Raw genomic sequence first — 27,718 nt, forward strand, 5'->3', positions numbered from 1 at the left:
CCGCGTGCGCTGGGACAGTCACGGTCCAGCGAAGCACTCCTCCCTGCCCCTCCCTGCCGCTTCTCAGGGCCACGGCCGCACTTATTATCTCACTATTTGAGAAGCACAGGAGACACATGACGCTATTTCCAGGCCAGCAGGGGTTCTCAGAATTCTCGAATGCAAGCACCTCTAACGTACGAGTCTAGGGCCGCGTGCACCCAGATAACCACCCCGCCTTCCCCACTGCAGGGGCACACAGTGGTCATGGAGCCTTTTCTCCGGGAGGGTCCACGTGGATCTGAGATCCAGCCACTCAGCTCAGGCCCCGGCGCCGACTGAGCTCTTGTGCGTTTAAAGAAAGTTTAAGGGACATCCCGGCTCTCGGGGAGACAGCAGGGCAGGACTCCCGGGATTGTCCCTGGGATCTGGTCTTCGCTCATGAATTCACATTGTGAAGCACCTCTTAGAGCCAGGCTGGGTCCAGGTGCCCGGAAGCCATTAAACAATAGGGAATCTCTGTCTCCCTAGAGCTTACATTCGGGGGAGCGGCACAGAGGGAACCAAAACAAAGCATAGGTGGGTGGTGACAGCAAGCCGGAAAGAGGCATGATCCCGGGACTTATTTCACCAGTGAGCCTGCTGAGGGGGAAGGACGGCTCAGAAGCGGGGACATCATCCTAACGCTTCCTGACTGGCCAGGCCACTCTGTTGAAGGGGGTCCAGTGAGGGCTGACGGATGAGGTCCTTGATTGTCACTGTAAACCGTCGCAAGACTCCTGGCCACGCTGCACTCAAACCCCCCTTCACAGATCCCTGTGCCTTTCTTTCCTTCTTTATTTATCAATCCTGTGTGTTCACATCTGTCAGCTCGTTTACACTGAGCTGCAGTGTTCATCCAGGCAGCAGGCAGACTGTTTGTGTATCAGATGCCCGGTTTAGAGTCTACCCGTCTACGTACCGCGCCGTGCAAACACGCGTGCACAGACACACACACACACACACACACACACACACACACACACACACTCCACTAGCCCACTCATCCAGGGCCGGGGCTCACCCAAAGCACCCTGGTATTAAAACACTGACGTCCTTCCTCGGCGGAGGAATCACAAGCCCCAACTGCTGCCCAGCTTCTCCTGGACCACGTCCGAGTCCCCTAACCCACCAACATCTATGGGGTGGCGCCGGGCACAGCGCCTCTGCTGTAGCCTCTGCTCTAACTCCTGGGTGGCTGGGCCACAGTGGACCAAAGGTGGGCAAGGGACAGGCAGTGCCTGGGGATGGCCCATCCCATCATGTGGTCCCTGTGAGAACTCGGACAAGACCCAACTTCCTCCTTTGTAAAACAGGACTTACAGGGTCACTGAGGGGATACAGGGATGCACTCAAGGGCCTGCTGTAGCGCCCAGATCAGAGACACATGACTAGCAACCACTGGTTTAAAACAAGGCACTCCACCTTCATAACAGCCCTGTGAGACCAGCGGACTTAGTAAGGTTATTTGATGGACGTAAGGAATTTTTCCAACTTCGCTCCATTATAATTGGCCAACTTGACATTCCACCCAGTATCCTCTGAGTCAAGATGAAAAATATCATAATAAATCCTTACTTTAACGTGCTAATTTGCAGATCTCATACAGACTGTGTTTCTTTTCATTCTCTCCAAAATATCAAAATACCAAAATCACTGGTGGACACCCATCTGAAAGGGTCGCCATGAGGACTACATGAGTCAGAACCCTCAGAGCGCTTAGAACGGTCTGGATATCCGGGGAAGGCCGGAGGAGCCGTGCCTGTTACCACTGCGGTCAGCCTCCTGGTGGGATAATCGCCGCCAGCCCCTGAGCAGACGAGCAGCTCCCACGGGACCGCCAGGGACCCAGGGCTTCAGACGGCAGCGAGGTTAATCTCGACGCAGGGCGTCCACCCACAAGGCTCTGAGCGCCCAGGCGGGGGGCCCACCAGACCGCCGCACCCACCCTCGCGGGGCGCCCGTGAGGCCCCTGCACGCACCTGGTGCAGGGCGCCCACCACCTTGCGCGCCTCCTGGTAGGCGGTGTCCGCGCTCCAGTGCGCATTGAGAGCCTTGAGCGCGGCGGCCAGGCGGTTGTGCTCGCGCAGCCACAGCGTGTGCAGGGCCGCCAGGGCGGGGACCTCGCTGGCGCGGCCGTCCCCGGCCAGGAAGCAGGGCGCGCGGGCCCCGGGGGCGCCGGGCCGGGCCGCGCAGGCCGGGGGCGCGGGCGGCGGCGCGAAGGGCAGGAAGGCGCGGCCGGCGTCCCGGTAGCGCGCGTTGACGAGCAGCAGCCCCTCGGCGCTGGTCCAGTTCCGCAGCCGCTGCTCGGAGGCCGGGGAGCTGCCGTACACGGTGGACGCGTCCAGGAACGAGGTCAGCCCGTTCATCTGCTGGCGCGGGTTCGCCCAGGACACGTTGCCGAAGAAGGCGCCTTGGGTCCCGGAGCCGCAGGTGGGTGACGAGCGGTAAAAGGGCAGACAGGTGGCGCCCGCGGCCGGCGAGGCGTTGGCCTGGAGCTGCGGGAAGGGCACGGCGGGTCAGCTGGGGTCCTGGGCCCCCTCCTCGGAGACGCTAGGCGCCCTGGGCCGCCCACCTCCCTCCAGCGCCCCAGGGGTCCCGTCCGCTCTTCCGCGGGCAGCCCTTCTCCTTCCGGGGTCTCGGCGATTAGACTGGTCGGAATTGCCTTTGCTCTGACTCATGCGGCCGTGTGGTGGCGCCCACTTCCCCCGGCCCCCCAGGTCTTCCTTTTGGTGTGTTCTGCCTCGCCTGGGGGCCACCTCTGCGGACGCCAGGGGTACCCCGCCTGCTGGCTCTCCTTGGCCCACCAGGAAGCCCCTCCTCCGGCCTGTCCGGCCTTCCTAGCTCAGGGCGCCACATGCGGAATCCTGGCTGCTCCGCCAAGGTTTCTGGAACAAACGTGAGTGAAGACCCCAGCCCCAAGCAGTCTCTGCTCCTAGGTGGAAAATGCCCCTTGCCAGCCTCGGAGATATTTTCTTAGGAGAAGTAATTAAAAACCCTGCCTGTATGTCTCTTACGTTGCAGGTCGGAGGGAAAACCAGAGCAATATTAACAGACAACGGTTCTGCAAAATCTCTGTCGGAAGTTCACGGCGCCTGCTCTGAATCTAGCGGTTGTATCCCCAGTGGCTTGTCTGTTAGGCACGCGCGTGCGGCCGAGATTCAGGTCAGAGCGCGTTCTCTGCTTCGCTGTTTGTGGAAGCGGAAGAGCAGCAAAACTGGAGGCGACTCCAGTGCTCATCAGTAAGGAAATCGGGTTAAACAGGTCAAAACGCAAACGCGGTGGGACAGGGAGGGTCATGAAACCCAGCCTCTGTCCTTTTAATGAGACAGAAGTGTAAGAACTATTGCCAAGTGACCCAGACCAGGTTCAGGACGTGCGCACAGTAGGACACAAAAACTGTAAGGTATGAGCACACACACACGTAACCTTATACACATGTATGTGCAGACAACTTCTGGCAGGAAACACAGGAAACTCATAATGGCTGTTGCCCCCTGGGGACAGGACCGGAAGTGACTTGTGTCTGAGTTCTGAAGACAGCACCTCTTAGTTTCATAGTAAAAATGAGGAAGTTTAAAAATTCTACCTGTATGGGAAAGCACGGGCTTCGGTTCTCACAGGTCTGCTGGCAGTCGGCCCCGCCCCCGAAGGCAGCGTGGCTGGCGCTCTGTGGCGTGAAGGCCAGGTCGTGGTCAGTGTACTGTCCCCACGCCATCAGGAGGTCAGAGTACTGGGCGTCCTCCGTCACAGCCTCGTTGGAAACGTGGATGACCTGCCTGCTCACCTCCCGGACCTGGGCGGGCAGACCAGCTGTCACAGGTGGGAGGCCGTCCTGCGGGGCCGGGGCAAGCAGACCCCTGGGGTGCGGTTAGGCGGGGGCTCAGGGCTCCGCGCTCATTCACAGGACGCTGGCGCTCCTGGGGCAGGCTGGGGTCCCTGGGGCCCCCCGGCTCTCCTCCCCGACGTGCACGGGCGGTGATTTAGGGCCGAGTCGTAGTTTCCTCACTTGTAAATAAACATAAAAATGCTGACCTCTGGGGACTGTCGTGGGGGTTGCACTGAGTCATCTAGCGATTAGTGCCATTTAATGCTGGGCCTAGAGGGGCAGAGCCCTGAGCCCGAGGCTTGTTCCCAGGCCTGGAGGCCCGGTGGCGTTTGCCCGGCCTGAGTCAGAATTGCTTGGGATCGGTGACTTTCTCCTTTCCACTTTTTTGTTTCTGAACCAGGATGTGCCCATCCCACCATTGCATTTTGGGGGCAGGCTTGCTTTCTGGTTTCATAGGCCCCAAAAGAGGGGAGTTTTGCCCCCAGAGGGGTCACACCCAGAGCTTCCCCATCCCTGATTCAGATTATTCAAAGGATGAGATTTGGGGGTCTGAAAATGGTGAGATTTAGATCAGGTTTGGGATTTTGAGTTGATGCTGTGGGGGGCTGAGACTTTGGGGGGCCTTGGGATGGGGGTACATGCAGTTTGCGTGTGGAATGGATATGACTTCTGGGGTCAGAGGGGGACTGGTAGGCAGGGTAATGGCCCCTGCAGATGTCCATTCCCCCATCCCTGGAGCCTGTGAATACATCACATGGCAAAGGGGACTTGGCAGACGTGGTCACTTTAAGGACCTCGAGATGGGGGTGAGCCTGGATTCCCAGGGGGTCTAACCACATGGGTCCTTAGACTCTGAGACCTTCCTTGACTCAGGAGAGATGTAACTTCAGGGAAGAGGCGCAGAGAGACGCAGCCTTGCTGGCTCCGGGAGGGGGGATAAGCTGAGGAATGTGGGTGGCTGCCCCCTGGTTTATTCACTGAAGCAAGCAGTCGAATTGGGGACAAATGATGCATTTTTGGACCCAGGTGCTCAGTAGATCAGGTATGAGTTTGGTTGGCAAAGGATTTGCCTCTGGGAGTAGGTAGCAGTTATCATCTTTGCCACTTAAATGAGTGAATTAACCAATTATAAGTGTCTTTGAACGTGTCTAGTCTTGTACCTATTTGTAAAGAGCGTAAAGCTGGAGAAGGTTAACTCTGTGTTGTTCCACTCGCTGGCTGAGTGGCTCTCATCTGTCAGGGCCAAGTGTCCGAGCCTTAAGGGGAGGAGCCCTTCTCCACCCCACAGGGGCAGGGAGGCCCATCATATAAGCGCCCGCCCAGGGGCCGGCCTGACTGAGCGAGGTCTCATCAAAGCCTGGCTCCCTCCAAGGTGAGGGGAGGTTCGCTCCGTTCTGGGAAACCAGCGGCACTCACCGGGGGCAGGGGGAACCCGTTGTACAGGAAGTGTCGGTTCCAGCCTCTGGGTTCGCTGATGCCGTCTTCGTAGGCGGGGGGCAGCCACCTGGCCAGGGCTGTGTTGGCGGCTCCCCACCTAGGGTGGTCTCTGTGGAGACAGCGGGGCTCCGTGTTTGAGTCGAGGAGGGACAAAGCAGCAGGGCCGATGCAGTGAACTGTCCCCAGGGACACAGTGGAGCCGGCGCCCCTGGGGTGATTGTAGAGGGTGAAGCCTTCTGTCCAGTGGGGACCACACGCCCCCGTGGTGCTGAGATGCTTCCCGGGCTGTGAGGGCGCAGGTGGTCTCGAGGGAGCTGACTCCCAAAGCCCGCATGCACGTGCCCTCCCTCCTCCGCACCTGAACCTGGGGCGTCCTGCCCATCCGTGTGTCTCCCACCTTCGCTGCCCAGTTTCCCTGCTTTTCCTCTGAAGGCTGCATCTCACTCGGGAGCTCACCATGGGCACCTCCCTGGGGCTCCAGACAGAGTCACACCTGAAACCCTGCCGTGCTGAACATGCTCCCGTCAAAACTCCTACAACCACCTGGGCAGGATGCCCTTTCCTGTCACCTGTATTTACCTTTAGGACAAAGTTTCTGCTAGAAAGTGGAATCTTTGGAACTTGCTGAAATGTCCTAAATTCAGAAGTGAGATGGTTGTATTAATACATTTGTTTGAATCAAAAATAAGTCAAGCTTTTTCTGAGAGAAAGTATCAACAAGTCTCACTTGGTTCAGGGATTTGACAGTGAGCATGGACTCGGCCAATTAAGGTAAATGGGAATGTTTTCCATAAACAGACTGATCTGCAGTTTCATTCTTTATATTTTGACGAAAATATAAAGTGCATCTGATGAGGCAAAGTTGTGTCTAACGACATTCTGATTACAGACTACTCACAGTGGCCTCTCCCGTTGCGGAGCGCAGGCTCCGGACGCGCAGGCTCAGCGGCCATGGCTCACGGGCCCAGCCGCTCCGCGGCATGTGGGATCTTCCTGGACCGGGGCACGAACCCACATCCCCTGCATCGGCAGGCGGACTCCCAACCACTGCGCCATCAGGGAAGTCCTCCAGACTACTTTTGAGCATGACTTTTGAGTCATGCAGGTGCCTCTAAGTCAAAGGGACCAGTACCAATAGGAACCAGTGTGTCCCAGAAATGTTTCCAGCAATGAGGAAATGAGAGACAAATGATTGGTGACTAGTCCTTGTGAAAATCACATATAAGTAGTAAATATATACATATGTGATCACGCATGTAAATGTATAAAATAAGTACGTGACTATGTAACATTTAGAAAATACAAGAATAAAAAGCCTAGAGAGAATACGTAAAAGTAAAGGACTATGTAAAAGGAGAAAATAAAATACTTTAATCGTAAAACATCCTACATTTAGAAGAAAACCATCAGACAAATTAGAATGGAAATGTTAGTTCAAAGACAAAAGAAAAAAAGGGGAATTTTGTGTTAGATAAAAATGTGTTCTGTTTTTAAAAAATGGATTATTTGGGTACAAAATAGTTGTGGTGTCCAAGGCCCCTCGGCCTTTATCAACACACCCCTATGGCAATAATAGCCATGGGGGTGTTTGTCTGGTGGTTGCAGAATCTTCCAGAAAGAAAGGAGTGAGGCTGGAGTTTGCAGGTGGACAGGAGACAACTTTGCTGGGTTCTTTGAGGTCACGTAGCAAAAGCATTTGAATTGGAAAAGACTGGGATCTAGGCTTTCTAATATTCTTCCCCGCATCTGATGTGTAGACACAACATTTAGGGAGCGAAGTCTACAAGAATCATGGCAAGCTAAAGGATTTTTAAAACTTTTAAAGTATTTGTAAATGTAAATATTGAAGAATTAGTTGCTTTGTTTTGACACTAAATTATTTTGTACCATTGGAGACACCACGTCCGCCCACCATTCTTGTATAAATGGGGCTGGTTTGGATGCTCTGTCCAGAAGCAAAGGAACCACGGGCTGCCGAGAACCGTCTAAGCTCTTGTTTGAGGCGAGAGCCCACAGTTCAGGCAGGGACACCCCGGGGTCCCTGACGCTGGAGAAAAGGGACTCTGTGGCTCACTCCCAGCCCTGCCGCTGTGTCCAGGGGCCACTCGGGAATGATGAGTAGCAGTAGGTGGTGATGGTTACTTTTGCACTCTGAAGGGACAGTAAGTGGGGATCATTCTAGTTTTAATACTCCGTTGGTCTCCAGCACAACCAAAGGGGCTTCATTTGCAAAACCATATGGGACAGTAATGCATTTAATCAGCTGCAGTAAGTCAGCTTTAATATGGAGTTCTGATCTGTTTCAGTTGGCCTGTCTTTATTGAAGTTCCATAAAGTGAAGCTCTTTCACTCAATTGAGAATAACGAGAATGCTGATTTAACTGCTCAGGGGACTGGGTTTGTTTGTTTGTTTGTTTGTTTGTGGTTTTTTCTGATTGACGGTCATGTTTCAGCAGCTCCCGGGACATCACATGGTTTCTGTGACCGTCTCACCCTCTGGTCGGGTCAGAGCGCAGCCTGCTCGGCAGGACCCAGGGGCACCATGTGGGGACCTCGCAGCCACCAGGCGGGGCCCCCTCCAGGCTTCCGGCATCGCTCTCCGATGCTGCTAGGCCGGAGCAGAATAACCGCGGCGGCCGCAGAGGTCAGCTTTCACCAGCACGTGCTTCCTTTAGTAGATCTGGATTGACGACCACATTGGAAATGGTCGCAAGGCTGACGACAAGCAGGTGACACGTCTCTGGAGGGGAGTTTCACGAGGGGGACAGGTGTCTGCTCTCCCCGCGGCTCCACGTCACTGGGATTTGTTTGAAACACCAGCTGCTGTCTCTCAGACACCAGGCAGCTGAAAATCTGCTCTGGGGGCTATTTTTATAACAAGTGGATGTGTGAACATTTGAGGTTGGTGTGGGCAGGTTTTGAACTAGCAAGTCTGAGCCTGCAGAGAGAATCGGCCACCTTGGGGCCGATACTCAGCGGCCCTTGTGCCTCATTTATAAAACAGTTAGCGAGGCTTCAGGGTGGTATCACTTGAGTTTTCTGAGCAGGTATGCTATGTTTGGGGCAGAAAAAAAGTATGAAGTCCCTGCTGGTCCTTTGGATCTAGTTGCTGTAAATACTGTGACACAAGATTCAATCGTCATCACGGAAGGAAAAAAAGGGACTCGGCCTCCACCCACAGTTCCCTGGAAGGTGCGTCCCCCAGAGCCCGTCAGCAGGGGGCGTTGGCTGCCCCCTCCTCGGCGGGCGGTGGAGCCGGGAGGGGCGCCGTGGGCAGAGGAGACCCCTGACCCTGGTCCTGCCGTCCATGACCCCACATCCACCTGCAAGTACGGTTTCCCCAGAACACGGCACATGGGGCCCTGGGGACGCCGGGGGCCCAGAGGTGGTTGGGGTCACCTGGAATGTTTGGGGGTTGCCAGAATGGACTGACCTTCTGGAAAGAGCGATCAGAGTATGAGACGGCCTGAGTCCGTGGTTGAGAGTGGGCAGCAAATACACAGAAAAAGAAATGGAAGAAAGTTGGGATGACCTCAGGGACACCTGAAGTTTATGATTAGCATCGCTGGTAAAAGTGGTACCTGGTTGCCAGGGAGCTGAAGACTTTTAAAATCTGTGTCTTATTAAAGATACACACAGAAGTATTGGAAACATGGGCGTAAGGAAGAGGCTTGACCACTTCTTAATATAATGGAGTCAATATTGTCCACTTTCTTTAATGAAACCTCAAACAATCTATGGGGACTCTGCCCTGATGACACCTGTCATGTTCCAATACAACTTACAGGTGAGACCGAGCGCACTGAGGAATTACCTGTTGTTGCAGGCGCCCGTGATGAGCCTGTACTTGTTTGCCAGGCAGGTGTTTGGACATCTGGGGGGAAGCATGTAGGGCTGGCATCCGGACAGGTTTGCAATCGTTTTCAGTAGATCTTCTGATAAAACATCTAAGGAACAAACACCAAAGCTTCAGCCCTCGATTGTAATAACAAACCTACCTGACGGGGTAAATGTTCTAATGTGATCGGGATTCCCACAGAAACCTCCTCATTCTTTGCAGGAAGCCCTTCCTTCTCCTTGAAATCAATCCTCTCTCATTTAACCCCCTTGAGTGTCCTCGTTGCTAGGAATGTGGGGTTTAAAATTTATTTTTGCTTTGCGATCTTTCAGAAAAGCAATTCTGAGAGCTCTGACCCCAGAGGTCAGCACTTCTCAGAGGCACCCGCAGCCTCGCTCGCGGAATCGCCAGCGTTTGCCGTGCTGCTCAGCTGAGGCTGGGGGCCCACGCCCTGACCTCAGAAGACGGCGAATCCTGGCTTTATCCTCCCCGCAAACCCTACCTCAGTCAAGTTTCCTAACAGTATCCACGTGTCCATCTACAAAACCCTTCTTCTCTCCTTCATGTTGATGTTTGGTTCCTTTTCATAAATCTTTCTAGGTTAGGGCCCCAGGAAACAGTCTCTTATTTTTTGCCATTTTTGTTGCTGTTTATTTGACAAATCAAAGCAAGGACCACTTTCTTGTCTGTTGGTAGAGGGAATCACTGGTTACTCTCCAAGATGGTTTGTATAAATCTTCAAAGATAGTGCCATAAAACTGGCCAGATCCTGATGAAATCAAGAGAGAAAAACACTGGAAGACACGCATCCCGTTTTCAAATTAGAGAGAAACAAAACTAGCTTAATTAATGTTCACTGAACAACCTCTATGGAATGACTGTATGTGGACAGTTACATGAAGCTTAGACTACAATTTTTATTTAGTCGATAGAGAAATACACATTCCTTAACAAGGTGAGGCTTTGTACCAGGAAACGCTCAAGCACACGCGAGAGTCTAACAGACAAAGTCCATGAAAAGAACCACAACGGGACTTCCCTGGTGGTGCAGTGGTTAAGAATTTACCTGCCAATGCAGGGGACATGGGTTTGAGGCCTGGTCTGGGAAGATCCCACATGCCACGGAGCAACTGAGCCCATTTGCCACAACTACTGAGCCCGTGCGCCACAACTACTGAGCCCGTGCGCCACAACTACTGAGCCCTTGTGCCTAGAGCCCGTGCTCTGCAACAAGAGAAGCCGCCACAATGAGAAGCCCGCGCACCGCAACGAAGAGTAGCCCCTGCTCGCCGCAACTAGAGCAAGCCTTTGCCCAGCAACGAAGACCCAATGCAGCCATAAATAAATAAATAAATTTATTTAAAAAAAAAGAACCACGATCATAGCTATGTTAATACAAAACCAATGTCAGGAAACATCCCTAGGGGAGGGGTGCCAACATTTGATTGTAGATACTGTTAGGTGACGAACTGATGGGGAAACATTTGGATCCTTTCACTTTTACTAATTCTGAAATTTCTAGATTGGCTATGCTGATAGTGGAAATAATAGAAAACATCCTAGACTATGGGGTTCTGCAGTTCTGCACCACAGCCTGGCCCAAACCCATCAGTCAAATACACCCGCAGACTTGGGCAATGGCCTTGCGACTGTACACCGTGAACCCGAGGCCGGCGGGACCTCTGACTGCAGTCACTGCTACCGGCGTCCCAGCTGCACCGAGACAGGATCGCGGACCAACAGTTCTTAGAGACAGTTTTCAGCTGCTTCAATAAAAACATTTCAAATGGATCTTTGGTTGCTATAAAGTTGATGAAACTTAACTACTAAGTTTAGTATCTGAGAATTCAGGTTAATCCCGATTTAGCTGAGTCTGTCTCATTCTAAAAGCTAAGTAAATCAGCATTAAACTAATCTACAGCTAATTGGGAGGAAAAACTCAGAGACCAAGTAGCTCATGGTACCACACTGAAAAAAGTCTCCATAAGTTCATTAGAAATAATCTTGTTTTTTAATTCCTCATCATTGGACTTAGAAATATGCCTATGATCGAAATCACTTTCACTCAGTATCTTAACATCATCAGAGCCTTTGATGGGATGCAGCTCGCCCCTCGTGTCTGCTGGTTTGCCTGTGGCCAGCCGAGTGGACGGCCAGCGCTCCCAGAGGCCTGAGCAGGACCCTGAGGCAGTTTTCTCAGGAGAAGCGGGGCTGCTGTCCCTGTCTCCCTGGAACACACTGCGTCCCACAGAAGTGAGTTTCCCCAGGTTTTAACCAGGTCGGTCGGGGCCTTGAAAGTATCCCTCAATCATTTCTTACCACAGAGCGGGACACTTAGGTTATCGAGCTGCTTCTCCAAACCCCATCTGAACAGCAGAGAAGCAGTGATTCCCCAGACTAACAAAACCAAGCTACTGAGCCTCTTAAAAACCGCTCATTTGTCCTGTGAACGAGTGGGCATCGCGCCCTGCAGGGACTCCCCCGGCCCCTGCGCAGCCCTGCCCAGCCCTGACCTGCCCCCTCCCCCGGGTGCTCACCTGTGGGCGGCCCAGACAGTGCAGACCCTAGGTGAGCCCTCCTCATTGCCTCCTGCACCGACACCTCCATGATGTCCGCCGCCCGGGACGCCGCGCGGCTGGTGGGCTCAGGGAGTTTGGAAAAAGACAGAAGCTGTGACGGAGAAATGATTTCTCTCTTGTGGAGGTTTCTGGGCACAAAGAGGAGATGTAAAGTCAATTATTCTTTTATGGTGTTTGGTAATTACTTACTAATCAATCACATGCACCTTTACTTAGTACCTGCCCGGCGACAGGCAGGTGGGGATTCAAGGACCCCGTCCACAAGGACCGCGGGATTTGGTGAAGGGATGGGACCCCAGTGTAGACAGTCTTCCAGTGTTGAAAGGTGAGGAGAATGACCGATGTTTGTCTTTTACAAACATGCGTAGCCAACTCATTTGATCCTCATAACAGCTGTGTGAGACCAACCTTCTCATCAAAGTCCAGTTAGTGAGTGGGTTTGCTAACGTTGCCTATGCCTGTACCATACATTGCCATGAAAACTAAATTAAGTTGGTTTCGAACCCTTCTGACAATGGCTCATCTGTGTGTGTGCCGCTGATTCATTCTTCTTGGTCACTTTGTAATATAGTTTAAATTTTTGTTGAGATAAGGTCGTCTCACTTTTTATGTTGACAGTTTTTCTAGCTTATTGTGCAATACTGATTTTTAGTGTTATTTAAGGGTATTTTAAGTGCTAATTAATGTTTCACTGAGAGTATTACTGTGGATAAATCAATTGATTTTGTAACTTGAGAAAACAACCCAGTTAGACATGAGGGTTCCAGCTGATGGATGGGGCTCGGAGAGCCAGCAGCCTGTCCTGGTCCCAGGCCAGATGTGCTGAGGCTGCGACCCTGCTGTGTCCGTGTCAGTCACGCATCTCACGGCACAGCTGAGCAGCTGACGGAGCTGCTGGCGGCGAGAACTGCAAGTCCTGCCGTGGGCGCCCCTCACCCTCCCGTCCCTCTGTCCTCTCACGAGGGTCCCCGGCCTTCGGGATTGCAGCATCTCCCACCACAGGGGACCCACCTGCCCACCAGCATTTCAGGGCCCGGGGACCCCTGGAGGGGCAGGACCCAGGTGGCCTGTGCAGGAAGCTGCCGTCACCTGGTGGCCCCTGCAGGGTTGCACCACTGAGGCCCCAGGAGCCCGTGTGAGAACCAGCTCTAAGCCTAACCTGAGAGCCGTGGGGGCAGAGCTCGGGGGCAGGACACCCCCTACCACTGCTGCTTGGGTTTCTGGTTCACAGCCCTGAGGTCTTGGGGAAATGGCCCAGCTGTGCTTCAGTCGTTCTGCCAGCTCTGAGCACGTGGATCCTTCACACATTTCCCTTGTTACTAACAGCCTGGGATGTGCGGCGCCCCCTGAGCGGAGGTGGCGTGCAGGTGCCGGCGGAGCACTGACCCACATTGCCCCACGTCTGCAGTTACTGCTCACCAAAGCGCAGGAGACCAGTGCTGGCGGGCCCATTTTACAGATGAGGAAGGCGGTGCACCAGGATGACAGCCCGTGACTGACGGAGACGGCGTTGAGAATCGAAGATCCTACACACACGGCACGCTAGACACCAGCCAGGGCGCGTATAGACGTACACGATAGAGAACTTAACGTGGGAGCGTGCTGGGCTTGCCAGCGTGTTTTCCAAAGGTACTGTGAGGCCGTGAACTTTGAGAGGCAGAGCTTTTCCTTACAAGCTCCCACGGGAACCAGGTTCAGAGACCCCGGGCTCCAGGCTCAGAGACGAATGAGGCCGTTGCGCAGGGCTGCCCACCCATGCTGGCGTGTGTTTCCACACCCTGGACGCCGCGGTAGATGTGACATTGGCCCCCAAAGACATCCAAGTTCTGACCCTCAGGCCTGTGAACATGTTCGCTTCTACAGCAAAGGGAGTTAAGTTGCAGGTGGAATCAGGTTGCTACTCAGTTGATCATAAAAGCGGATCTCATCCTGGATGACCCAGGTGGGCCCAGGGTAGCCACAGGGGAAGGTGACAGTGGAGGGAGCTCGGGAGATGGATGTGACATCTCCAAGACAGAGGAAGGGGCCAGTAGCCAAGGGATGTAGGTGGCCTCGGGGACGTGGAAGAGGCAGGAAACACATTTGTTCCTGAAGTTCCAGGAAGAACATGGTTCTGCTGACACTGTGGTTTTGGGCCCGTGAGGTACGTGTTGGACTTCAACCCGCAGGACGGTAAGGTAATAAATTACATTGTTGTAGCCACTGAGTTTGTGGTGATCTGTTACGGTGGCAGCGCCCGCGGGCTCTGGTCCTGCAGAGGAAGCCGGGTCTTTCTGGGAGGACAGGAAGCCTGGCCTTTATTGGAAGGAGTCCTTAACCGCGCGTCGGACAGTGAACAAAACTCTGTCTTCCAAGGCTGTTGGTTGTGTAGACACCCTTGGAGAGCCGTCTGGAGGGAGGCAGCCAGGGCCCCTTCTCAGGAGAGCTGGTGTATAAGAAAACAGACAGGATCTTCCTGGGCCACCGCGCACCAGCCCCCGGGCCCTTCCCCAGGCTGCGGCGGGCCGGAGCTCCAGGGCAGCAGGCGGGCCTGTGCGGGCCTGGAACTCACCTCCCTGTTTGCTCAGGTCTCAGTGGGGACAGCCTCATTCCCAGGTTTCTACTGTTTTTCTTCTGCTGTTACTAAAATCCACTGTGCAGCACAGTCAGCGAGTAGCCTTTGTTCCAACATTTACATATGAAATGAAGCCCCCAGGTCACAGGCTTTGCAGAAGGTCAGTTCCCCCTCGGGAGAAAGCAGGTCACCTCAGGAGAGGACGGTGCAGCCTTCGCTGCAGGGGGGTCCGAGGAGGCTCAGCGCCTTCTCTCCATAGGGGTTGTCAGTAGCTCTTACCCCTTTTCCTGGATAGTTGATATGATAGTCGTGGACACACTAACAGAGCCAGACTTCAAGAGATTTCTTCTTTCTTTCCCCTTTGGTTGAAGTTTTTATAAAATAAGCAAAACTTAGTTGCAGCCAATATGGACAATAGGGCCTTTTTCTGGTGGAATAATAGAAATTTGAAGTAAACCGACCTCTGCCTTGTGATATTTTGTATCTTGAGACCTTAAATAATTATTAGTCAGATTCCAGTAAATTAACACACTTGTGAAGATAAAACCTGCTTTTTAAATTCTTGTGTGTTTGTCGTGTTTGCTTTACGAACATCTAATGTGAGACTATAATATTCCTAATATTGATGTCACTTTTATGTTTAAAATGAAGGTGTTAATGATTTAAAAGGAATGCGGGGCAGATTTAATTCCTAGGTAAGGTTACAGCTGTGTCGCAGAGCCCGGACGCTGGGGCCGTGCGTCTGGACCCCTCCTGCCCCCTGGGTCTGAGGCCAGTTCTGCAGGAGCCAGGCTCCCTCATCTGTCTTTTGAACCAGGATGTATTGACCCCTGGCTGCATCACTGCCTTTGCTCTGTTCTGCTAGAGAGAGAATTTGAATACGGTTCCTCTCGCTTGTTTGCATGTGACCCCAGAAACGAGAATAAGCTCACGTGAGTCTCAGCCCCTAATCTGTAAGGTGGAGGACACTGTGAAGAAGACAATAGGCAAATCCGCTACGCCCCAGGAGCCGGCGCACCTCCTTCCCACTCGCGGGACGGTACCTTCTCATCGTGGAGTAGACGGCCTCGTCCACCAGCAGCTTGCTCGCCTCCACGATGCCCCTGGCTCGACACTCCTCCGTCTCTCCTACGAACGAAGTATCACACCGTCAAACGCAAAGTTCACCAACTCCCCGCCACGCGCAGCCGGATGTAGCGACAACCACGCGGCGTCTGGGCCCCTCCTCCGTGGGGTCCTGCGTCCATTTCCCCATCTTACGTGAGTATTGGTTCCTCGCTGGCGGAGACCCTGGGAATGGGGAGGGGAGGGACCCAGCACCATCTTACGCAGGCAGCCCGGCCATTCCTACTTCTCACCTGCCCTGGCCACCTCCAGGGATTCTGAATAACTTCTTTTCTGAGCGTTTTAGTTACCTAAACCAGTGGTATAGAAAGTTCATAATAATAGTTGCCTATTTTAACTTGTGCGTTTAAGAGAAGATAAACTACTCCAATACACCAGCAGTTTGCAGTGAAAAGACCCTTATTTTTTATTTTAGTTTTTAGTGCATGGCATGTTTAACAAGTTCTGTGGTATGAATGCTTGCGTTTCCCCAGAATTCGTATGTTGACATCCTAGCACTCAATGGAACAGCGTCCGGAGGAGGGGCTCTGGGAGGTGATGAGGTCGTGAGGATGGAGCCCCCATGATGGGGTACCTGCCCTTGTATAAGGAACCCATGAGCTCCCGCCCCTTCCTCCAGGCGAGGACACAGTGAGAAGAGCCCGTCTGTGAACCAGGAGGAGGGTCCTCACCAGAATCTGAAGGTGCTGGAGCCTTGATCTGGGACTTCCGGCCTCCAGACTGAGAGAAGCAGAGGTCTATTGTGTATAAGCCCCCCAGTCCATGGTTCTGTGATCGCAGCCCAAACAGACTAAGAAAATAATTTAAGATTCCGTCTTGGGGTTAAAACGTGAGGTTCCAAATGAATATCACAAGTAGGCAACTCCTTCCAGTAATGCACACAGGGAGCTGCTGTTACTAAATTACCTTTTGCGTAATCAACACTTCATCAAAGGAAATGCATCCATTTCTAAGAATAAATAGAATATCAGAATATTCTTGAACGTTACACATCTAAGTAGAAAGAAAGCTATTTTCAAAATGGCAGATTTCCATATCTTTAGAATTCCATAGGCATAGCGTATTCCAGAAAATACATTAACTTCCTGAGCAAATTTAGGAGGATTAAGTTACCAGATAGCTCTTGTCCTAAAATTTAACGGAAGATTTTGTTGCAAGAAGAAGTAAAGGGACTCGAAACTGTAAGGATTCAGACGGCAGGTTCCTGGGAGGCGGAGACCTTGTCAGAGTCCATCCTGCATCCAGGAGCCCAGCGTGGGGTCTCGCCCCCGGTGGACCCACAAAGGCACCTTAAAGGACGCCGGGTTTCGCCTGCAGCCCCTCAGTGTCCTTCCCCAGCCATCAGCGCACATTCCACAGCGTGACTCCCTCTGGTCCTTCCTCTGTGCCCCCTGCGCTCCTCCAACCCCGGGCTGGTGGAGGGCACACGGGGCGGAAGCGGCCTCAGCTCGGCCGGGTCCAGGCCACCACGGCCATGGGTTCCTGCCATGGGGTCTGAAGCACATGGTGGGCGTGCGGCACAGGAAGCGGGCAGAGTGGGGGAGTCAGGGGGACCCCAGAGGGGCCACCAGCCTGGGGCTGCAGAACCCGCAGGAGAGGCCTTTTCAGGGACCCCTGCCCTGGGCTGGGGGGGATTTCACTCAGCTCTCGGGACTGGGAGCCCCACGAAAGCTCCGGGTTTAAGGCCCTGTGACCTTCACGTACTTCCTTTCGTTTCCGTCCAAACCCTCCGTCCACATTTTCGTTCCTGAGTTCAGCCTGGCCCTGCATTGGCCGAATGCACTGACCCCCTGCCTCTTAGGTCTCCTGCAATGAGATCCACTGCTGGCTCTTCGCAGGCACTGGGCAGTATTTGAGAACGGATTCAGTAAAAAGAAAACTGTTTGTCTGTCACCACTGTCTTTGGAATTAACAGTTGCTAGAGAGATCCTTCCTTTTCTTGGCGATATTCACATTGTCATTTAAGCGTAATCGATTGTATCTGACTTATTCTCCAGTATCTTTCCTTCCTATGAAGTAGTTTACCGAGGTCCTAAAGATAGTGTTACAGGCTTGCAGAGTATTATCTCTTCAGGTATTGCATAAGAAATATAGTTTTGTGCTGAAAATTCCCCATAAAAGTGTAGCTCTCGTCTTGAATTGCCTCCAGTCTCTGCCGGTAGCGGGCGGATGTGACCCGTGTCGTCTCCTCCTCACCGTGTGGGGTGTCAGGCTCATCTCCCTTCCTGGCTCTTCAATCACCCCCTTCAGCTGCTGCTGAGCAGCTACCGGGGCACGGGGTGGCGTCCAGAGACGCAGCGTCCGACCGTAGGACCACAGACTGGGAGATCTGGAACCCAACCTCTTCTTTTCAGGTCTGAAGACTAAATCCGAGGGAGTTTCCTGATTGTCTGATCTGGAGACGTCAGCCTTCTGAAGACGGGTACCACCCGAAGGGGTGCGCGACCCCTAGAAGGTCCCCTCCGTACATGGGCATCTCATATGGAAAGAGCTGGAATTCAGGAAGCCGTTACGCAAGAAAACACTACAGGCCAGAAAGAAGGAAGTCACTTATTTCCAAAGAGTGACTACTAAAATAACAAGGCAAGAGTGCTGGACTCTTCCTCTCTGAGCTGTACTCTCGACTAACTCCGAGGACGTGGTTTTGCTCTGAGCTCTGTGTTTAGTCCTGACTTTAATGATACCTGTTTGCTGAAACCCAATGAACTGGAGTAAGTCTGCCAACTTTCCTTGTGAAACAGATTCACTCATCAGGCTGGCTTCCCAAATCCCCCATCTGCAGCAACGCCTCTGCTGCCTCTTGTTCGTTTGCATCTGATTCTCTTGTAACAGCTATGATGTGTTGGAACACACAGATGATTGCACTTAAATCTTGACTTTGCACAAACACAAGAAACGAACCCCAGTCCGTGAGGTGATGAACTCACGTGGTTTCCATGATAAACGCACTATTCGGAGCTTTTGCGAGAGGACTTGAACTCCTGCTGTGCAAACCTGCCTACGGTTCTCAAACTGATGTGACACCTAAGGACAGCTGTTCCTGAGTGTTTATTAACCAGGCTCAAACGTGTGTGTTGTTTCCATGTGCAGACCTGGGAGGTGAGGGTGAGCATGGCCACAGCTCCGCCGTCTCTGAGATCCTCGGGACCTCTGCTTTCTAAGCTGTGAACGGGTGACTGGACCCCACTGGCAGGTGGAGATGGATGTCTGTGGTCCAGCCCGGACCTGGTCCTCATGCCCGGGGCCCCCAGCCGGTTCTGAACAAGCGACAGGGAGCAATCCAGCAGCTCGTGTCACAAAGTCTGTGAACACAAGTGATATAAACCCAAACGCAGACAAAAAGTCTGGTGGGATCGTCATTGAAATTTTGGCTACAGAGAAATGTGACTGATAAAAGTTATGTTTCAAAGAAAGTTCGACACTTCTATATATAAAATAGGTAACCAGCAAAGACCTACTGTATATAACACAGGGAACTATACTCAGTTATTTTGTGATAAACTGTAAGGGGAAAGAATCTGAAACAGTGTATATGTATGACTAAATCACTTTGCTGTACCTGAAGCTAACACGATATTGTAAATCAGCTATTCTTCAATTATAAATGAATAAATAACTAAATAAAAAAGGAAGTTAACCAGTGCGCAATTATTTTGTTTAAAATGACCATTGGCTTGTCAACTGGGAAAAAAAAAATCATTGTATTAAAGGCTGTAAAAGTGAAACACTGTAAGACTAAGGATATTTTCTAAATAATTAATTTACAAAGTAAACAAGTAATTAGCCAGCTTCAAAATAGTCTAATGAACAATAAATTCGGCTCCAAATTGCAGCATTTTTATCAGATGCTATACTGTGCATTAGTTATATATATACTGAAAGTCTGAGGAAAAAAATAACCTCTTAGAGATGGGGAAACAGTAAAAAATTGCTCTAGCAAAGCTGTAGATATACCTTTCCCAATTTTTAAAAAATATATGATTTCTAAAATTAAAAACTCTAGTGAGCAGATATATTTATATTCTGTTGAATGGCTTTTACTCATGACCCCTTTGTCACTATGGTTCTGTAGAACGAGGACTGTGGTAAATATCAGATGCAGTGACCCGTTCGCAAAGCGTTTGCTGCACCCATTTGCTGCGATGGGTTTGCTGGGCTGGGAGGAGGGGGCCACATGGCTGGAGGGGATTTAAATGGAATTGGTTGCTGTTTTTCTGGTTCGTATTGTCCACGCACGAGGCACTCAGTACTCTCACTGACACTCGCAAATAGAACTGTGGTGGAGAATCTTCCGGTTTTCTCCATTTTACAGACAGGAGAGTGGCCCAGTCAGTGGTGGGTGGGGACAGAGCCTGACCCCGGCCTCCTCATGGCCATTTCCTTAAGGAGCATATGCGTCTGCAAAGGACTCTGGTGCAACTGCTCATGTGGCCCTGAGGCCCCCGTGTTCAATGAAACTGGAGACTCCGTGGCTCTCAGCAGGAGACATCCTGGGGTGGACGTGGCTGCGTGGACTCAGGCCGCTCATCAGGCCTGGAGGGTGATCGAGGGGCCCGGGGCTCAGGGGAGCGGCCAGGGGAGCAGAATGTCCGGCCCTGAAGAGCCCAGAGGGGCGAGCCTGCCCGGGGGGCCCGCGTTGCAGGGGCTGGTGACCAGAGAGCATCCTCGAAACGCCCTCCGACACCCTGCTCCCGTCACATCCCTTCTCCGTGTTTGGGACCTTTTTTTCCTTTTTTTTCAAAACAGAAGCAGAGTTTGAGCTGTGATGATTTCAACCACAGCATAGCTATACCTTTCTTAACGGAATTTGACATTGTAGCACCCTGATTCCAGAAAATACAGCACAGAAGTGATTTAATGAAAAATGATTTTGTGATACAGGAACAAACAACTACGCCCAAAGAAATGTTTTTCAAATATATGAGTAGGTAAAAATGGAAATTTTCTATTGTGTAATCATAGGAAAATCAGTTATTTTTCAGAAAGAATTGTATTCTAATCCTTCTAAACTCAAGAATTATTGTTCTTTTCTTGGAAAGTGAAAGAGACACTGAAGAGGTCTTACCTGATTCTGGAGAACCCACGATGCTTCCTGTTCTGGTTGCTGGGAGCAATAACGTTATGATTTCAGAAGACCATAATTTATTGTTACTCACCCCAAAAGAGGTCCTTGTGTCTCAGGATGAAAGAGAAGACAGCTCCGGCACAGGCCACGGCCAGCGTGGTGCCCAGGATGGCACGAGCTCCCATCCTGAAGAGGAATTGAGAGCATCAGGTGGTCAAGGGCACGGTCAGCCACTCAGTTAGAGTCCCTGCCGACGACCCTCCACGCGCTAGTCCCTGCGAGGCAGCTGCTCTCAGAAGCTTGGGTCTGAGCGCTGGGGGGTTCTGACCCACATGTCTGTGGTGTGGACAGGCCTTACCCGCCCAACTATTTGAAAACAGATCCCTCCTCTTGGGCAGCTGTGGTCACCAGAATAGCTCAGTGACAACCTGTTTTATTTCATGGTGATGCCCTAATGCCGTAAAACTTCTGGGGATAATTACAGGGAATAAAACAAATCTATTTCCCATAACACATCTCTGTAGAATTTTAAAAAATGAATAATACAAGGAATTTAGCCTTTAGAAAAGAGGTAAATAAAATTTCTAAATGCACATGGGATTTCCTACAACATTCTTTTTCCTGCCTATAAGCTGATTTCAGAATTACGGAGCTGTTAAGACAAAGCAAAAATTCCAAATCCATCGTTTCCATTTTCCCAGTTTTTCTTCTCCTAGCCTCGGATGTTCTGCTGCTATCTTGGGGCCACGAACTTTGTTAAACGGGGTGCGGCTGACAGGGCATCCTGGGTGGAGTACGTGTCAGGGCCTGCTGACCTGTGAACCGCCCTGGCCGCACCTGCCGGCCGCGCTCTCTGCACTGAGGTCACAGGAAACCTAACCGTCGTCAGCCCCGCGGCTCTGCTCAGACAGCCTCCCAGATGTGCCCTGAGCCCGCAGAACAGCCTCCCTTGAACTGCTTTACAAGTTTCAGTGATGGATTTCTCTCAGAAAAAGGAAAGCCAAAACGTTTCACAGCCAGACCCTCTCCTCCACTCAGCCAGAGGTAGGTGTGCAGGACAGGTGACCCTGGACGTGCCCGGCTGCCCAGGGCCTGGCCTCCCGCTATAAGGAGGCTCCAGGCTCCACTCCCCGCCCACATCGCCGGGCTGGACCGGCTCCCGTTCCTGGGTTGGCTGGACGTTTACCTCTGTGTTTGCACAGAAGGCCGTGTGCTGGCCAGGTGTGCGTCCATGTGAGGTTGAGCCTCTGGTCCTGGAATGAGGAAGAAAGGGAAAGAAGGCATATGTGTCGGGAAAGAAGAAACCAAGTGCAACCGGCCCCTCGTAACGCTCGCACTGTCCTCTCTCTCGCTTCTCTGAGCTAAACACCTTATGAGAAAGAGCAGGTTCATCTTCAGAGGCAGCGGCTCCAGCAAGCCCCGCCGATGCCCTGCACCCTGTCTCTGAGAGGGCGTGAAGCACGTCTCCGGGTCTGTGGAGAGCGTGGGGTTTCTGGACCTCTCCACTGCCCGTCTGAGTCTTGGGTTTCTTCTATAAGAAAATCACTCCTCTTCTTCCTGCCCTTTTTCGCTCTCTTCTTGGGGCCTTATTCAAACTTGGGGATACGCTCCCTCCAGGAAAGCTGAGGTTAGACGCTAACACGTGTGCGAGGCATCGGGACACCAGGACATAGTTGAAGCACTAGAACGTCACGATTAGCACAGGAAAGATCAGTTTGAAAGTAACACAGTAAATGAGTTAGAAAAGCGGGTGGGCAATCGTCAACAGTCATGGTAATTTCTCCCTGAAATGGTGGGAACAGGCTGAGACAGTGAGATGAAGGGCAAGACTGAAGGCCCCTTCACAGCAAAGCGGGGACTTGGTGACTTGCTTCCCTGGGAGCAGGGAGGGGCAGAGCCAGGGCCCGCCAGGCCGAGCTGCTGGCCTGAGGTCGTGGAGATCCCGCTTCTGACTCTGGGGAAGCCAGGGAAGGAGGGGAACCGGGTAGAGAAGCAGAGGTGACTGTTCGGGTTTGGGCGCTGGGCTTGAGGCACTGGAGCTGTGCCCAGGCAGCCAGCGGGGGCATTTGGAAACACACTCGTGTAACTTTGGGTGGAATTTGCCCGAAGAGCGTCGCGAACATAGATGAGGCAGCTGGATGTGACACGCGGGATGGTTCAGGGAGAACACAGGGACACAGAGGAGTCTCTTTACTGGGACACCAGCTGCGGTCGGCCTGTGTTTAGGGCCCTGGACGTGAGGACGATCCCAGTGGAGACCGGATGTTCCTCTGAGTCCTTGGCTGGCTCAGGGCAGATGCTCAGACGGGTGGCCTTGTGCACACAGCCTCAGAGGCCAGCGCCTTGACGTAACTGTTTCCACGGGCATCTCGTGCCGGCTGACTGCGCCCAGGAACAGCAGGTCCTTGTGCTCAAGTCGCCCTCCACGACCGGGCCCAAGATGTTCCGTGACTCGCGTCAGAGCCTGGAGTTTGCGTGGTGCCCTGTGGGATGAAGCACCCACGTCCCACTGAGCCTTCTAGAGGTTCCAGCTCACTGGTGTCCCCACCCCACGTCCTCACACGAGGGCTCAGATAGCACAGGGTTGAGCAAAACACAGCAGCCTGAGATGGAATCCCGGACCTGACGCTTCGCTCTTGCCGGTGCGCTGAGGCCTTTACTGTTCGCGCTCCCAGCCCTGCCCCAAAGTGGAGGGTCCCGAACAAAGGTCCTCCTCCTCCAGAAGAGACAGAAGGAGGTCGCATCATTCTTCTTCCTTTAGTGAATTTGAATCACTCCAAGGGGTGATAGAAATGTTAGCGGGTGTTAAGGCGGCATGTGCTTTTCCGGTTTATTAAACGTTCTGACGAGCTCAGTTTTATATTGTGCGTTAAGAACACTGATATTTGGCGAGTTATAGACGAAAAACGATAGGACTCTCCTGAAACACCTGTATCATTTAATTAACTGCTTAAAGACAATCTAGGAAAGGGTATCTTTGGGGAGACTTTTAAAAAGCAATGGTGCCCTTTTTAAAAAGAAATAAAGAAAACATTTTGGCTTTTGTTAAAGTAACAGTTACACAAGGAAACCTATCTGCTTGGTCAGTCTGGAAAAACCAGCTCAGGGTTGCACTTTCGAGAGGTATTCGTTGCATTTCCAGCTGCCTTTGAAGGGCCCAGAGCATGTGCCCTTTTCAATGTTCTGATAAAACATTCTCCAGCTTCAGGTAGTGAGACACTGACAGCCCCTCACCACATACTCACACATCCCAGTCTTTCACGAGGACTGTGGGAATTTATTGATGTGACCGTCTTTCTAAAGGTATTTTAAAAGTCACGGTGCATATGATTTGCCCATGTTCACGTACACAGAAATGAAAGCCCCAGGACGTGTGTCCTGAAGCTTCTGAAGGATGTGTCCTACATTAATAATTGTGTTGCCCACCGTCCGTCACCCCAGGACCTGGGTCCCCTCCACGCTGTGTGTGACTCTCCATCTCTACACCTGGAGAAGTGGATGCTTCTTGGTCGTCCCCTGAACACATATGAAATGGCGGGAGGTGACAACTAAATACATCTGGATGTTCCCTCTGTGCCCACGACCTTCCAAACGAAGACAGGGTCACGTGATCCGCCTCCTTTGAAAATATCGTGTCCAGAGTGAGACGTGGCCTCACCTCCTTCCCAGACCCCAGGGCGCTGGGTCATGTCCCGTGGGCTGGAGACGGCGTCTTCCCTGTGTCCCTACTGTCCTCTGTGTGTCTGCGTGTCTGTGTCCTGACCTCCTCTTCCTACAGGGACACCTGTCCTCCTGGGCTGGGGCCCTTCTGAAGAGCTCACTTTACCCACATTACCTCCTTAAAGACCCTAACTGCACACACGTCCTGCGGTTCTGGGGGTCAGGGTTTTGGCATGTGAACTTTGGGGGGGCGTGGTGCAGCCCATCCAGGCTGCAGTGAGGTGCAGCGAGTCCCCTCCCGCTGGGTCCCCGCGCAGGGGCCCAGTGTCCTCTCGCTCCAGCACCAAAGGGAGCAGAGCCGCTGTGCACGTTCCTACCCACCGAGGAGAAGATGCGCCCTCACGGCAGTGTGCGAGAGGCAGCCGGATCCAGGGACCACGCGAGGCCGGTCTGCCCACATGGACTCTGTGTGAAGACCTGTGTGTCCGCGGGCCCCGTGCCTTCCAATTCCAGTTCACGTGTGACTCGTGGGCGCGGTCTGTGCCGGGGAAGTGCGTGGCCTCCTGCCACGTGTAGGTAGGTGGACCCTCCCGCCCACGGTGACGGTGGCATCCTGTGGGACGCCGGCGTGGTCCTTCTCGGGTCACTCGAGCCTCCCGGACTCTGGCCCCCAGGCCACGTGGGCAGAGCCAGCCTGGGGACATCGCTGGTCTACATTCTGGGTGAGGCTAGTGGTCCATGCCCAGGGCTCTGAGCGGGAGAAGCGCTCAGTGCCCACTTAGCTGATGGGACCACAGGCGTAGGCTCGGCCAGGCAGCTGGGGCCTTGCCTCGACACCGCGCTCTGCGATTTGAGCACCGAGGGCCCTCCCGCCTGCCCGCCGTGCTTTGCTCTCTGGGTTGCTAGCTCAGCAGGGCCTCTGGGCAAAGGCTCGCCTTGGGGCTCCCCGCTCCCGCCAACCCCGACCCTCCCCACCGGCCCCCGGAGGAATCTGGAATTTACCCTGAGAGACGAGCGCCCGGAGCCCTGTCACTGCAGAGACGTCGTCCCCGGGTGGAGCCCGGTGGCCGGGTTCGAGGCGGGTGTGGCAGCCGTGCCCTCGGGTGTCAGATCCCAGTTCCCGCTGGAGGTGCGGGGTGCTCCTGGGCGCCAGCGGGACGGAGGGGCCTGGGGCACAGGGAGCGGGGGACGGGCGCGGCTGTGCAGGGTCTTCTCCTCTGGGGACATCGGTGCTGAGTCGTCCCCAGAGGTGGCCTTGCTGGGCCGACTTGGAGCCCAAATGCCGGAGGCCTCTGCGATCTCACAGCCCCGCTCCCTGCACGCGGGGGCACCTGGACCGAAGCTCTCTGCCTTTCGGACAAGGAAGGGGACGCTCTGTCCAGGTCGAGGAGAGACGCCCACAGCGCAGGGCCCAGGGGACCAGCCAGAGTCCCCACCAGGCCCGAGGACGGGTAGGACGGGGGAGACTCTGTAAGAGGGCTTTTCACTTTGCTTGTGTGGCTCGCAGCTGTTGCCACCAGGACACGTGATTAGAAAGCGGTCTCTCTATTTATATTTTTGTTAAAGATAAGAGGAATTTTTGAAAAAGTTCTCCTTTAGGTTTAGTCATTAGTGACTGACTTGCCAAGACACGAAGAGTCTGCGTGAATGTTTGACTCTTGCCGATAAAAATCCTGAATAAACTCACACCTACAATGAACGCATCACCAGTTTCATTGAAACGTGAAGTAAACTTACATTTTCACTTAGACTGCTGGGCGAATTCGCACATTATAATGGAGCGGTTCTTCTTCTCAGCCACTTGCACAGTCAAGTCACAAGTATTTCTGATTTTCAGGTGCAGCTGTACGTGTTTTCTGCAACCCAGGAGTCCCCCTACCAATTTAATAACTTTGCAAAATGAGTTTTCTGAATGTAAGAAGCTTGCTAACAAGGACAGAAGGTCAAGTGCTGTATGAAGGATGGAAACTAAAGTCCACGGTGTCCAGGCTGAAAAGGGCTCTCCAGCCGGAAGCCCCGCGTTTCAGGTTGTGGTTTCTTGTGGGAAAAGCGGGTAACTTTCCTGGTAAGCGGTAATAATCGCCTAATTCAGAGAATCTACAGAGACACCATGCTGTAGCAAACATGGCCACTGTCACCGCTGACCTCTGTCCCTGTCAGTGCTGACCTTGTCTCTGTCACTGCTGACCCTGGTCACTGTCAGCAATGACCTGAGGCCGTTTCAGTGCTGATAGCGTCTGCTGACCCAGGAGAGGCCCAACTTTCCAGATTAAAAGCCCAAGGAAGCAGCAGCTGAGCCTCCAGCCTCAGGAGTGGGACGGCCCACAGCCCTGGCTGCAGGGGTCAAAGTTTAGGGCTGAGCGAGCGTCGGGGGCATCAGATCCCAGCCCTGCCGTCGGAGTCCTGGAAGCTCAGAGGGAGAAGCCAGGCTCCCCAGGGGTCAGCTTCCGGGCACTGAGGCAGGAGGGGCCCCCGAGCCCGACCCCCGCGCTCTCCCCAGCCTCTCCCGTCACCTGCCTGTCACCGTACCTGGAGGGTGCGCCCAGTCCCGTGGATCGGGGCCGGCTTTGTGACTGTGAGCCCCTTGGTGTCCGAGCCGCTCCACGACATCCCACCCGATGGCAACGTTTGTTTTCCTTTCTCAGTTAGAAGATCCTCAAACCGAGAGTCTGCCCCGGGGAACGGGTGGGGCTGGTAGATGTTTGCTGTGTCCTCAGCGTCACCTCTCCAGGTTCTGGAAACAGAACCCATGTTTATTTCTGAAACTGCCTTCCCCCTGCTCCATACACACACGTACACACACTCACACATGTACACACACACACACGTGTACACACACCCCACACACATGCACTCACACACGTACACACACGTGCACACGCTCACACGTGTACACACACACGTAGGCTCCCGTGCGGGCACACACATCCGTGCACACACACACGTACACATACGTGCACACGCTCACACGTGCACACACACGTAGGCTCCCGTGCGGGCACACACATCCGTGCACACACACGTACACACGTGCACACGCGCACACACGTGCACACACACGTACACACACGTGCACACGCTCACACGTGCACACACACGTGCACACACACACGTACACACACGTGCACACGCTCACACGTGCACACACACGTGCGGGCACGTCTTATTCTTGTGGAGCTCGTGCGTCTCCCACCAAATGCGAGACAAAGACTGTGCTCAGGGCAGGCAGGTTCTCTGTGTGTGTGAGTCAAGGTAGAAAATACCGCCTGCCTGGAGGAAACCGGGACACCGAGTTCCCTGGAGGAAACATGTGGGTGTTCTTTCTGCTTTGCTTTCGCTTTGAGTTCCAGTTTTAAAGGAACAGTTTATTCTAGGAGAACATTTTTTCTCAGGAAAAGTATGTATTACTTAATATTCTTGTCTCTTACTGTGGTGTTAATTTACTGTTGGGTACCAATGACGCATGTATCCTTTTTCCAACCAAACTCTGTCTTATCTATGTTGTCATCGCCAGAACATAAACCACCTTTCAGGAGAGCTGTGCTCGTGCTTCTGCACCGCTGTCTGTCACGCTGCCACGGCCCTCGGGAAGTTCTTTAGAAGCGTGCATTTG

At 53.0% G+C, this 27,718-nt stretch overlaps 1 protein-coding gene across 3 annotated transcripts in view; it reads right to left on the reverse strand.

Moving 5' to 3' along the window:
* Window positions 1-20,630, reverse strand: part of TPO (thyroid peroxidase) — a 32,803-nt gene extending 12,173 nt beyond the window's left edge. For all 3 annotated transcript variants that reach the window (XM_060169010.1, XM_060169009.1, XM_060169008.1), the window contains exons 1-7: window positions 20,537-20,630; window positions 15,299-15,383; window positions 11,660-11,829; window positions 9,099-9,231; window positions 5,264-5,393; window positions 3,608-3,814; window positions 2,001-2,516 (exon numbers count right to left, since the gene is read on the reverse strand). In XM_060169010.1, the coding sequence (XP_060024993.1) occupies window positions 2,001-2,516; window positions 3,608-3,814; window positions 5,264-5,393; window positions 9,099-9,231; window positions 11,660-11,829; window positions 15,299-15,383; window positions 20,537-20,630 (1,335 nt within the window). The remainder of the gene's footprint in view (window positions 1-2,000; window positions 2,517-3,607; window positions 3,815-5,263; window positions 5,394-9,098; window positions 9,232-11,659; window positions 11,830-15,298; window positions 15,384-20,536) is intronic.
* Window positions 20,631-27,718: the final 7,088 nt, after the last annotated feature.

The sequence above is a fragment of the Lagenorhynchus albirostris genome, chromosome 13 (assembly GCF_949774975.1).
Source record: "Lagenorhynchus albirostris chromosome 13, mLagAlb1.1, whole genome shotgun sequence".
In the NCBI taxonomy this organism is placed as follows: domain Eukaryota; kingdom Metazoa; phylum Chordata; class Mammalia; order Artiodactyla; family Delphinidae; genus Lagenorhynchus; species Lagenorhynchus albirostris.